Here is a 13,670-nt window from a genome sequence, read left to right as displayed (position 1 = left end):
GCCTCCACTATACTCTAGGACAGTGAGCTCTACAGACCCTCAACCTTTTGAAAGCAATTTCTCCTCACCTCAGTTTTGAACCTATCCTTCCTCAAGTAAGGAGACCAAACTGGACACAATACTTCCAAGTAAAAAACCAAAAGAACTGCAGATGATATAAATCGGAAACAAAAACAAGTTGCTGGAAAAGCTCAGCAAGTCTGGCAGCACTTGTGAAGAGGAGTCAGAGTTAATGTTTCGGGTCGAGGGACCTTTTCTCTCTTCTGATTTCTCTGCATGGATGCCGACAGACCTGCTGAGCTTTTCCAGCAATTTCTCTTTCTAACAATACTTTGAGTTGTCGTAACAGCACTTATTTTATAATTCAGTTGTCATGCAATAAATTCCAAGATTCCATTTGTCTGTCTTATATGTTGCACCTGCGTTCCAACTTCCTGAGATTCATGCAAAAGGAGACACAGAACCTTCTACACTGATGCACTTTGAATTTATTTCTCATTTTATCTTCCTGGTCAAAATAGACAATCTTGCACTTATCCACTTTAAACTCCACCTGCCAGATTCTGGCCTATTCTAGCCTCTCATTAGGCATCTATAAATTCTTTATCTCTTCATTACAACCAGCTTTCCCACCAATTTAGTATCATCTGCGAGTTTTGCTATCTTACACTCTGTCCCTACTTGCTGATCATTATGTGGTTTGTAAATAGCTGAGGGCCAAGAACTGAACTTATGACATCCCACTAGTTACAGTTCATCATCCAGAAAAGGACTCCCTTATCCCAACCCTCTGCTTTCAGTCAGTCAGCCAATCCCCGGGATCTAACCTTGGGATCATTCTTTTAATGTGGCATCTTGTCAAAATGCTTTCTGGAAGTCTAGAAATACCACATCCACTGGATCCCCCCTTGCTACTTACATCCTCAAAGAACTCCAAGTTTTTCAAGCACAACTTGCCCTTCATGAAACTGCTTTCTGGATTAGTGGTGCTGGAAGAGCACAGCAGTTCAGGCAGCATCCGAGGAGCAATAAAATCGACGTTTTGGGCAAAAGCCCTTCATCAGGAATACAGGCAGAGAGTCTGGAGGGTGGAGAGATAAGTGAGAGGAGGATGGGGGTGGGGAGAAAGTAGCATAGAGTACAATAGGTGAGTGGGGGACGGGATGAAGGTGATAGGTTGGGGGGGGGGGAGGGAGGAGTGGATAGGTGGAAAAGAAGATAGGCAGGTAGGACAAGTCATGGGGACAGTGCTGAGCTGGAAGTTTGGAACTGGGGTGAGGTGGGGGAAACTGCTGACACTCTTGAATTTTCTAAAGTCAGTGTAAATAGGAATGGTCAGTTTACTTGCTGCCTACATGTGTGTTTGAACGCTACTTTATCAAACTTATAAAGTGATAAATTATGAATTTAGACATTGTTCAGATAGTTAGTTTCATACAAGGTATTGCTGAAAAAAGACATTTTGTTGTCTATTATAACTGGTAATTAGCATATTTGTTTGATCTTACACTCAGGATAATTCATGAGAAACGGTAATGTAAAGCAAAAAAAAAATTATCCTGTCTGAGAGGAAAGTACTAATCTGTTGGTAAATTGGTTTAAAAAGTTCTGTTCATTTGCTGAGACATTGCCCCAAGAAATCAAAGTCAACCTGTCTGGTATAAATTTAATCACAATTTGGAAATTAAATGTCAGTAAGTGTTAACTAATGCATTCTCCATGGTAGCATCTCTACCAACCAAAGCTCCCACTCTGAGTGGCAAATGCCAACAATCAGTCAGCAGGCTTCGCTCATTCAGTATAAATATTGTTTTCCTTTGTGAGTTTTGAGAAGATCTGTAGCTCAGGTTGAGGTTTTGGATGTAGGTTTGCTCGCTGAGCTGAAAGATTCATTTCCAGGCGTTTCATTGCCTTACCAGGTAACATCTTCAGTGGCCCTCACGCGAAGCTATGCTGAAAATTCCTGCTTTCTATTTATATGTTTGGGTTTCTTTGGGTTGGTGATGTCATTTCTTGTTCCTTTTCTCCAGAGAAAAGGAAAAGGACGTGACTTCACTACAGAATATAGCATCACCACAGGAACTGACATCACCAACCCAAAGAAACACAAACATATAAGTAGAAAGCAGGAATTTTAAGCGTTGCTTCGCGTGAGGTCCACTGAAGATGTTACCTATTAATGTAATGAAACGTCTGGAAATGAGCCTTTCAGCTCAGCAAGCAAACCTACATCCATTGCTTTCCATTTGTATTAGTGTTTCTAATGAATTGTCCAGATTGCAAAATAAAAAGCTTTAACAAAGTATATTTTTTTTAAGCAATGCTTTATTCAGTTGCCTTTCTGTTGATTATGAAAACTATATTTGTCATAATAATAAAAAGCAAAGCATACCCTGATAGTAGGAAAAGTAAAAACGTTACCACTGTGGCCATGATGCTGCTTCCGTTTGTATTGCTCTGAGCTTACTTTGGGGATCAACACAAAAATTGAGCATATAATATCAATCGTAACTTTATAAATTGAACCATAACCATAACTAATCTTGCACCCAGCTGTATTGTTTTGATATCCGTTTAGATTTTGTCACTTGTGGAAGGAGGCAAGGAGGAAACGTTAAAGAAACAATTTGTGAGAATAATTCTAAAAGCATCTTTTCTGTGTATGGTACTTAGTGATTCTATGAGCTTGTCATAAACTTTCATGCGAGTCTCCTTTACTGTTTTGTCTTTCCCCAGGTTGAAACCTAACGAATTTACTGCAGAAGATGATGAGGGGGGCTTTGAACTTTTTGAAGAAGATGTCATCTAACAATGTTGGCATGGTGCTCTCCTCATCAGTGAATGTTACTCATGCAGAGGCCTGTTAGCCTATGTTCATGTTTGGATCTGCATACTGTTCAGAAAACACTTCTACTGATTCAACAACCCATAATGCAGAGCCCTAGGGCCCAATTTGTTCATTTTTAATTTGAAGTTTATGCAAAAAGCTGAAGAGATTGGGAGTAAAAGAATTACATGTAAAGCAGCAAATGGTACTTTTCATCATTTGTTTAGCTGTAGAGATGCTTACCTGGCTGTAGTCCTGTTTCTTACGCTCAGTAAAGTCGGTTTCATTCATGACAGGAAACGGTACAAATGAATAATTCTAAATGCTGTGCAACTAGTTTGGTAGCCTTTGAATTGCAGCCCAGGTAAGATGAAGACATTGTTTGTAAATCATTGCACTGATGTCCCATGATCTGATTGTTCTTCTTTCATCATCCCATTTAAGTAATCCAACATTAACAACATTTTAGCTGTCTCCCTTCAACATGAATTTTAACTGGTTAATGTTAGTCAGTTCATGGAGGCACTGAATTGTGGTTGAGATGCAGGCTTTTTAATTGATGGGACTAACCCTGGTTATCATCTCTTCCACTGTTCAGAAATTGCTAATGCAATATATGATTGTAGCATAAATGCTGCTTGAGAAATCTGTGTCCCATTTCTGACTTGTTTCTGTATTTGATTATTAAATTGCCATTCTTGTCTATTATAACTGGTAATTAGCATATCACTCAAATAATTCTCAAACTTCGTGCAAACTAATCACTCATTTATCTACCATTGTTTATTTTGATTTGCGACACAATGGAGAATGGTTCAGTAGAGCACCTTAGAGATTTATGTGACTATCTGAAAAGGCAGTATCTAGCAGTTACTGTAGCATTTAACAGGGATAATTAGTGATGGTACTACTATTCCTAACTGATGAAACATTATTTTTAATAGTCCAAATTGTCAACCAAACCAAGGCTGCAATTCAAACCTTGTTTTTACCATGTTTGTTTTTAAATTGGGTTTGTTTTGATGTCCCTCGAAAATATCACCTCATTCTAGCAATCCTTTAAATTAAGGGCTGCCTCTAAGTCACCCTGAGTGCTGCATACATTTCAGAGCCGAACATTCTTTCAGATTGGCTGACTTATAATGAGAAATCAGGAGAGACCTGGAGTGAGTACATATGCAACAAATGTTAATATTTGGGATGCCAGTTTTTAAAAAGTATGTTTGGTGTGTTCTGACTCTATCTTTTGTTTATGTTTGTTTTTTTTAATTACTTGCTCTATATTGGGGAACAGAAGGGAAACTCATTTCATTGTCATTGTGATTTAAAACATCTGTTCTGAACTGAACAAGAATGGACCCAGGAGCTCAGTGTACTCTTCCATACTTACATAATTTGGGTGTCTGTTGTAAACATATTGACCTTTTTTCCTTTGTTTCATCTACATACTTAGACCTCACAAGATTTGTTGAAAAATCTGCGACCCTTGACAGTTTTTGTACTTTTATTCTCTTCGTGCACAATAAATGTAGAATTAGTTTCCCTATCAAAGTGTTGTCTGCTTTTAATCCTAGATTTGTTCTATAAATTCAACGTAAGTTGTACTCCAGAGTATTCCTGTATGCTTCAAATATAAAAGTATTTCTATAAAATTCCCACTTCAAAATCATATTTGCAGGCTTCAAATGCTTTGACATACCCATTAAGTTCCCAACAAATGAGTGGTAATAAACCATAGACCTAAGAAATGTATCTTTTCTCCATAGTGTTAACCATACCTCAGTGGTAGAGTTCTTGCTTACAATGACATGACCCACTCCAGTAACTGGAATATAAAATCTAGGCTGGGCACAGCAGTGCAGCGCAGAATGAGTACTGCATTGTATTTTGCTTGAGACTTGAAATATGAGGCCACATCTGGCTTCACATTGGTTCTAAAGATCCCATTGCAACCTGCAAACACAATGACAGTGTGCTTCCAATTAAACCTGTTGGACTATAACCTGGTGTTGTGTGATTTTTAACTTTATAAACAGGTAAGCACTGAAATTAAATCCTTTACCAACAAAAAGAGTACCTGTAGCTGTCAAATGATAGGGAGGGTACCGGGGAGAAGAATCATTTAGCCCTTTCCTGGTAGTAAACATGAACTTCCAAGTCTAACATCTATAAAGTTAAGTTTTGAGAAGATTTGTGAAGTCTAAGATCTTTTCAATGACCTACCACTTTCAAAGATCCCAGGTCACCATTAATTCTCCACACACTTTAGAATTGAGCTATTAAATTTACCTTGACCCACCTATCCCTCTGGTACAAACATTACTTCACTCTTCTCCATTAAATTTTATCTTTAAATTGCCCATTATATTAGAATTATGTCCTGTTGCAGTCAATTTGTCATTCTCACTGTTTCTCACTCTTCCAAATGTATTATCTAGTTTACTCTAGTTCAATGTCCATATTATTTAAGAAGGACTAGTGTTGTCTACCAGTCTGAAGCCTGAAAATTAATTGCTTATCATGATTCTGTAGAATCTATTCTTTTTTAAATCCATGCTGATATTGACTATAGTCAATAAATTGTCAAACACTTTATTAAAATCCATATAGATAGCCATTGCATTTCCATTATCAGCCCTTGTAATTTCATCTAAATTAGATTTGAAAAGTATAATCACCTTTTATAAATGGCATTTGTGGCCACCGCTAGATGGAGGACAATACAGAGGGTGGTGGGCGTCTGGAACGCATTGCCAGCAGAGGTGGTAGAAGCAGGCATGGTAGATTCATTCAAGATACGTCTGGATAAATGCATGGGTAGGTGGGGAGCAGAAGGATACAGATGCTTAGGAATTGGGCTCAGGCTTGAAGGGCCTTTTCCTGGGCTGTAAATTGTTTTTTGTTCTTTGTGTATCTGCAATATTGAAATGTTTCTCTCAAAGCTGCATTTGCTGCCACACAACAGCAGGGGGTGCACTCACCAGAATAATATCTGTATATACTAACTGTTGACTCAAATGGGACAGTGTTAAGGTCATTGAGACAACCAACCCGCTCTCCATCCCCAGATTTTCTCCACTCTTTTTTAAAATGCAGAGGCCGTGTTGAAAGTTTAGGAATTACATAGTTCAGCAGCAAGAGCTGGGATGTACCAAAGCCAGTCAGAATATGCAACAAGAGCTACATTTTTCAAGTGGCATTATGTAATGGCAAATACTGAAATGTATCATATTGGCCATTTTTAATGAAAGCACCCTATCTTATATTGGGAACAAACACTCCAGTTATCAATCCATGCTGGTTATCCCTAATTAACTCTTTCGTGTTTCCTGCTAAAGTTTTGTTCTAATGATTATTTCTAAAACCTATCCACAACTGATGTTATGCTACTGACTTGTAGCTATTAGGACTTTCCAAGGCTCTTGAATAATTGTGTGTCACATTTATAAATTTCCAAACCACTGAAACCTCCCATGTGTCTAGGAACCATTGGAAGATTATGGCAAGCATTCAGTTCCTTTGAAGATAAAACCAGAGAGTTACTAGGGAACACTAAATGGGATGCTAAATCAATACCTTGCCTCAGTTTTCACAGTGGGTGACAATAGTACCATTTCTATTGGAATGGGCAAGTGAGACGCAATAGAAAGGATGGAATGTAGAACAGGGGACAGCGAGGTCTGCAGATGCTGGAGATCAGAGTTGAGTGTGTTGCTGGAAAAGCACAGCAGGTCAGACAGCATCTGAGGAGCCGGAGAATTGAAGTCCCGGGCCAGAGCCCTTCTTCAGGAATGAGGCTGGGATCCTCAGGGGTGGAGAGAGAAATGGGGTTCCCCCAATCTTCATTGCCTTTCTGTTAGAGCATATCCACAGAATAATTTCACCTTTGGAGAATTAAACTCAACTTATCATGTTCCCTCCCTTCTGTGCTTATTACCTTGCTATTCTTCCCAAAATCTCTCTCTCTACAAACTCACTGATACATTCATGACTGTCCCTTAATCTTGCTGTTTCTGAATCATGCAGATCAAGGTAGCCAATTTGACTGCATGCATAACATTCACTTCCTTCAGCATGTACCATCTCCAAGATTCATTGCAGTGATTTTCCAAGGCTGTCCAGAGGCACTTTCCAAACCCACATCGTCTATCACCTAGAAGGACAAGGGCAGCAGATTCGTGGAAACCACTACCTACAAGTTCCCCTCCAACCAACATACCACCCTGAGTAAGGAATACAGCAACATAGAAAACAGGAGCAGAAACACATCGTTCTGCCATTCAACGTGATGATGGCTGATCCTCTATCTCCATACTCTGGGAGTATGATGTTTTCCTGTGCAGCAGCAGCGGGAGACAGAGTGGAGGTGACTTGGAGATCAGGAGGGTGCTGGCAAGGTAAGGACTTAGTATAGTTTTGGGCAGCGGATAAACCCAAGATACTCCACGTGTAGTATCTTTCTCTCTTCCCCCATGCATGTCCTTGGCGGAGTGGGAGGGGGAGTTAAAGTGTTCAGCCACAGGGCGGTTGGGTTGGTTGGTCCGGGTGTCCCAGAGGTGTTCTTTGAAACGTTCCGCAAGTAGGCAGCCTGTCTCCCCAATGTCGTCTCCATCGCCAGACATGGCAACACTTCCTGGAGGAAAATTGCCTCATCCTCCGCCTAGGAACCCTCCAACCACAAGGGATGAATGCAGATTTCTCCAGCTTCCTCATTTCCTCTTCTCCCCCCCCCCCCCCCCCCCCCATCTTATCTCAGTCCCAACCCTCAGACTCAGCACTGCCTTCTTGACCTGCAATCATCTTCTCAACCTCTCCGGCCTATCACCCTCACCTTAACTTCCTTCCACCTATCGCATTCCCAACATCCCTCCCCCAAATCCCTCCTCCCTACCTTTTATCTTAGCCTGCTTGGCACACCTTCCTCATTCCTGAAGAAGGGCTCATGCCCGAAACGTCAATTCTCCGGTTCCTTGGATGCTGCCTGACCTGCTGCATTTTTCCAGCAACACATTTTCAGCTCTGATCTCCAGCATCTGCAGTCTTCACTTTCTCCCCAAGGCCAATTATATCCAAATTCAGCAGGAATTGGGAAATATAGATTGGACACAGCTATTTGAAGGGATAGTCCACATTTGAGATGTGGGAGGCTTTCAAAGATAGGTTCAAAATAGTGCAGGATAAGCATGTCCCATTGAAAGCAAAAGATAGGAAAGGAAAGATTCGTGAACCGTGGAAAAATCATACAACTAGCCAAGAGGAAAAGGAAGCGTACATAAGGTCCAGGCAGCTAAGAACAGAACGGGCCCTGGAGGAATATCAGGAGAGTAGGACAGGTCTTAAACAAGGAAGCAAGCGGGCTAAAAAGGGTCATGAAATGGCTTTAGTGAGGAGAACTGAGGACAATCCTAAAGCCTTTTATTCTTCTATAAGAAGCAAGCAGGTAACTAGAGAAAGGATTGGTCCACTAAACGATAATGAAGGTAGGTTGTGTGTTGAATTTGAGAGAATGGGTGAGATTCTCAATGATTACTTTGCATCAATGTTCACTGAGGAGAGGGACATGATGAACGTTGAGATTAGAGATAGAAGTTTAATTGCTCTGGTCACATTGACATAAATAGGAAGATGTTTTGGGTAGGCTAGAGGTTATTAAGATGGACAAATCCCCAGGACTGGATGAGATCTATCCCAGGTTACTGAGGGAGGCGACAGAGGAAATAGCTAGGCCCTGACAGATATCTTTGAAGCATCCTTAAATACAGGTGAGGTGCTGGAGGACTGGAAGGTTGCTCATGTTGTCCCCCTGTATAAGAAGGGGTATTCCAGGTAGCTACAGACCAGTGAGCCTGATGTCAGTGATGGGAAAGTTGCTGGAGGAGGTACTGAGGGATAGGATCTATTTATATTTGGAAAAGAATGGGCTTATCAGTGATAGGCAACATGGTTTTGTGCGAGGAGATCGTGCCTTACCAACTTAGTAGAGTAATATGAGGAAGTGACCAAGTTGATGAAGGAAGGGCTGTAGATGTCATATACATGGACAATGACGTTTGGTTCAGTTCCTACACCCAATCTGTCCAGTCAGGTTAGAATTTTACACACTCTGTGAGATCCCCTCACTCTTCAAAACTTCTAAAAATGAATGGATTGAAACAATGCTAATGTAACACCCTTATTCAAAAAGGGAAGGAGGCAATATGTGGGAAATTACGTACCAGTTAGTTTAACAGCTCTTTTTGGGAAGTGTTGGAATCAATTATCAAGAAAGCAATATCAGGACATTTGGAAAGTAAACACTCCAATGAATACAGTTGACCCAATTTCTCCAGATGTGACAAACCTGCCACCTTAAGAATCGGTTAGTGAACCTTTCCTCTCTCTAACTCACGTAAGGAGACCAGAATAGCACATAATATTCTGTGTGTTGTCTTACCAAGGCCTGATACAGCTGCAGTAAGACTCCTTTGCTTTCATACTCAAACATCGTGCAATGAAAGCCAACATATTTTAGATTAGATTAGATTATCTACAGTTTGGAAACAGGCCCTTTGACCCAACTGGTCCACACTGACCCTCCAAAGAGTAACCCACCCAGACCCATTTCCTTACACTTACTCCTGAATAATGCACTTAACACTATGGGTAATTTAGCATGGCTAATTCACCTGACCTGGATATCTTTGGACTGTGGGAGGAAACCGGAGTACCCAGAGGAAACCCACACAGACACGGGGAGAGTGTGCAAACTCTATGAACAGTCACCTGAGGCTAGAATTGAACCTGGGTCCCTGGCGCTGTGAGGCAGCAGTGCTAACCACTGAGTCACCGTGCCACCCCTTTATTATTTACCCTCCAAACTGCTTCCTGTACCCGCATGTTTATTTTAGTTGCCTAGTACAAAAGAGCTGAAAATGTGTTGCTGGAAAAGCACAGCAGATCAGGCAGCATCCAAGGAGAAGGAGAATCGACGTTTTGGGCATGAGCCCTTCTTCAGGAATGAGGAGAGTATGCCAAGCAGGCTAAGATAAAAGGTAGGGAGGAGGGGCTTGTGGGAGGGGTGTTGGAAATGCGATAGGTGGAAGGAGGTCAAGGTGAGGGTGATAGGCCGGAGTGGGGGTGGGGGCGGAGAGGTCAGGAAGAAGATTGCAGGTTAGGAGGGCGGTGCTGAGTTCGAGGGTTGGACTGAGACAAGGTGGGGGGAGGGGAAATGAGGAAACTGGAGAAATCTGAGTTCATCCCTTGTGGTTGGAGGGCTAAGATAAAAGGTAGGGAGGAGGGACTTGGGGGAGGAGCAATGGAAATGCGATAGGTGGAAGGAGGGGCTAAGATCAAAGGTAGGGAGGAGGGACTTGGCCTATCACCCTCACCTTGACGTCCTTCCACCTATCACATTTCCAACGCCCCTCCCCCAAGTCCCTCCTCCCTACTTTTTATCTTAGCCTGCTGGACACACTTTCCTCATTCCTGATGAAGGGCTCATGCCTGAAACGTCAATTCTCCTGCTCCTTGGATGCTGCCTGACCTGCTGCGTTTTTCCTGCAACCCATTTTCAGCTCTGATCTCCAGCATCTGCAATCCTCACTTTCTCCTAGTACAGAAGGGACTTTGGCATCCTTGCACATCAACATTTTACAATCTAGCAACATTTAAATAATACTTGACCATTCTGTGTTTCCTACACATTTATCCAAATTATACTGCATTTGTCATGTATTTGCCCACTCACTCAACTTGTTTAAATTGCCTTATCTCTTCATCTTTACTTCACCACTCTTACTCTAGTTTGATGTTGTCAACAAGCTTGAAATATTACATTTGATAATATCCAAATATCCCACCCAAATTGTTTATATTTACTGTGAATAGCTGGAGCCGAAGCACTGATCCTTCAAATACATCGCTTGGGAGAAAGTGAAGACTGCAGATGTTGGAGATCAGAGTCGAGAGAGTGATGCTGGAAAAGCACAGCAGGTCAGGCAGCATCTGAGGAGCAGGAGAGTCAACATTTCAGGCATAAGCCCTTCATCAAGAATGAGAGTGACTGGAGAAAGGGGCTGAGAGATAAATGGGAGTGGGGCGGGGCTGGGGGAAGGTAACTGAGAAGGCGATAGGTAGATGAAGGTGGGAGTGAAGGTGAGAGATTGGAGAGGAGGGTGGAGCGGATAGATGGGAAAGCGATGGACAGGTCAGGAGGGTGGTGCCGAGTTGGAGGCTTGGGACTGGGATAATGTGGGGGGAGGGGAAATCAAGAAACATTAATCCTGTATGGTTGCAGGGTCCCAAAGTGGAATATGAGGCATTCTTCCTCCAGGCATTGGGTCACAAGGGCTTGGCGATGGAGGAGGCCCAGAACCTGCATGTCCTTGGCGGAGTGGGTGGGGGAGTTGAAGTCTTCAGTCGCTGGGTGTTGGGGTCACTACATTCCACTCTGAAAATGACCCATTTTTCTTTTTTTCTTGTCCACTAACAAATTCTTAGTCCATGCTAATATTTTAACACCAATCCCCCTGTGCTTTAATGTTGCCAATGGTTTCTTATGTAAAACTTTATCAAACACTTCCTGAAAATCCTAATGAGCCACATCCAGTGGTCCTCACATGTATTCTACTAGTTCAGTTCACACGGAATTGCAGTATATTTATGAAACACAATTTCCCTTTCATAAATCCAGGTTGGATTCTGGGTAATCCAAGATGGAGGACAAGAAAAATTCCTGGCTGTAAGAGCTGCTCCTTTATTGAAGTATTTTAGATGTTGGAGGTGATTTCCTCGAATTCCAGGAGCAGCAATTACTGTTGTATATGCTGTTGCATTGTTTTGGAACTTTGGGGAAAAAAAGTCAAAACAATAGCAGTTTTAAAAGGGAGAAGAGCAGACAAAGGAAGCACATGGTGAGGACAGTGCAGGAGAGAGAGAGAGAGGAAGAAACTGACCCCACAGTGAACCTGCACAGTCACTGCCTTTGCTGTTTGAATTCATGTATCACTGGACATCGGAGTGAGTCTGGGAAAATTAACAAACAGCAAAATTCACAACTGATCTTGGAAGAATTGTTTGGGCAAAGTTCACAACACAAAAGCAGATAAGTGTATTGTTTTTAAATGTGACCTACTGAAAGTCTGCAGTAGTGAGTAGAGTGGGTTCTTTCTTGATTATATGTTTTTGGAGATATGTCTCTTGATTAAACTTAAAATATAAGCCATTACTATTAATTTAACCTGGGGCAGTGTTTTGTAGAGAAATAAGACGGTGTTAATGTCTGGGTCTGTAGATTGTGAAGGAGCAAAAATGGCCTTTAGTACAGTGATATGTACTTCTTTGTCAGATGTGGGAGTTTAAGGGTTACTGCGGATTATGTCTGCAATAAATACTGTTGGTTGTGAATCTTATCAGATCGAATAGATCAGTTGGAGAGACAGTTAGAAGCGATGAGGAATTTGCAACAGCAACAGTATGTGATGGATGGCAGTTATAGGAAGGGGAGCAAGTCTCAGATACAGTCACATAGATGGGTTAACTCCAGGAAAGGTAAGAGTGATATGCAGCTAGGACAGGAGTCTTCTGTGGCTATACCCATTTCAAATAAGTATGCTGTTTTGAAAAATGTAGGGGGTGATGGATTCTCAGGGGAACGTAGCACGAACAGCCAAGTTTCTGGTATTGAGACTGGCTCTAATGCAACGAGGGGTACATCCGCTTCCAAGAGATCAATTGTGTTAGGGGATTCTGTAGTCAGAGGCACAGACAGACATTTCTGTGGGCAGCAGAGAAAAAGCAGAATGGTGTGTTGCTTCCCTGGTTTCAAGATCAAGGATGTCTCAGAGAGGGTGCAGAATGTTCTCACAGGGGAGAGGGGCCAGCAGGAGGTCATTGTCCACATTGGAACCAACGATATTGGAAGGAAAAGGTTGAGATTATGAAGGGAGATTACGGAGAGTTAGGCAGAAATTTGAAAAGGTCCTCAAGAGTAATAATATCTGGATTACTCCCAGTGCTACGAGCTAGTGAGAGCAGGAATAGAAGGATAGAGCAGATGAATACATGGCTGAGCAGCTGGTGTATGGGAGAAGGATTCACATTTTTGGATCATTGGAATCTCTTTTGGGGTAGAAGTGACCTGTACAAGAAGGACAGATTGCACCCAAATTGGAAGGGAACTAATATACTAGTGGGGAAATTTGCTAGAGCTGCTCGGGAGGATTTAAACTGATAGGGTGGGGGGGTGGTTGGACCCAGGAGATAGTGAGGAAAGAGATCAATCTGAGATGGGTACAGCTGAGAACAGAAGTGAGTCAAACAGTCAGGGCAGGCAGGGACGAGGTAGGACTGATAAATTAAACTGCATTTATTTCAATGCAAGGGGCCTAACAGGGAAGGCAGATGAACTCAGGGCATGGTGAGGAACATAGGACTGGGATATCATAGCAATTACAGAAACATGGCTCAGGGATGGGCAGGACTGACAGCTTAATAATACAAATGCTACAGGAAGGATAGAAAGGGAGGCAAGAGAGGAGGGGGAGTGGTATTTTTGATAAGGGATAGCATTACAGCTGTACTGAGGGAGGATATACCTGGGAATACATCCATGAAAGTTATTTGGGTGGAACTGAAAATAAGAAAGGGATAATCACCTTATTGGGATTGTATTATAGACCCCCCAATAGTCAGAGTGAAATTGAGAAACAAACTTATAAGGAGACCTCAGCTATTTGTAAGAATAATAGGGTAGTTATGGTAGGGGATTTTAACTTTCCAAACATAGACTGGGACTGCCATAGTGTTAAGGGTTTAGATGGAGAGTTAAGTGTGTACAAGACCATTTTCTGATTCAGTATGTGGA

General features: G+C 41.9%; 1 protein-coding gene across 3 annotated transcripts in view; it reads left to right on the top strand.

Moving 5' to 3' along the window:
• The window catches only part of LOC132823311 (zinc finger protein 346-like), a 62,720-nt gene extending 58,354 nt beyond the window's left edge, over positions 1–4,366 (top strand). For all 3 annotated transcript variants that reach the window (XM_060836986.1, XM_060836987.1, XM_060836985.1), the window contains one exon: positions 2,737–4,366. In XM_060836986.1, the coding sequence (XP_060692969.1) occupies positions 2,737–2,809 (73 nt within the window). In that variant the 3' untranslated portion in view covers positions 2,810–4,366. The remainder of the gene's footprint in view (positions 1–2,736) is intronic.
• Positions 4,367–13,670: the final 9,304 nt, after the last annotated feature.

This window comes from Hemiscyllium ocellatum, chromosome 16 (genome assembly GCF_020745735.1).
Source record: "Hemiscyllium ocellatum isolate sHemOce1 chromosome 16, sHemOce1.pat.X.cur, whole genome shotgun sequence".
In the NCBI taxonomy this organism is placed as follows: domain Eukaryota; kingdom Metazoa; phylum Chordata; class Chondrichthyes; order Orectolobiformes; family Hemiscylliidae; genus Hemiscyllium; species Hemiscyllium ocellatum.
Note: the sequence above shows the minus strand (reverse complement) of the source record. Positions and strands in the feature narration are given on the sequence as shown.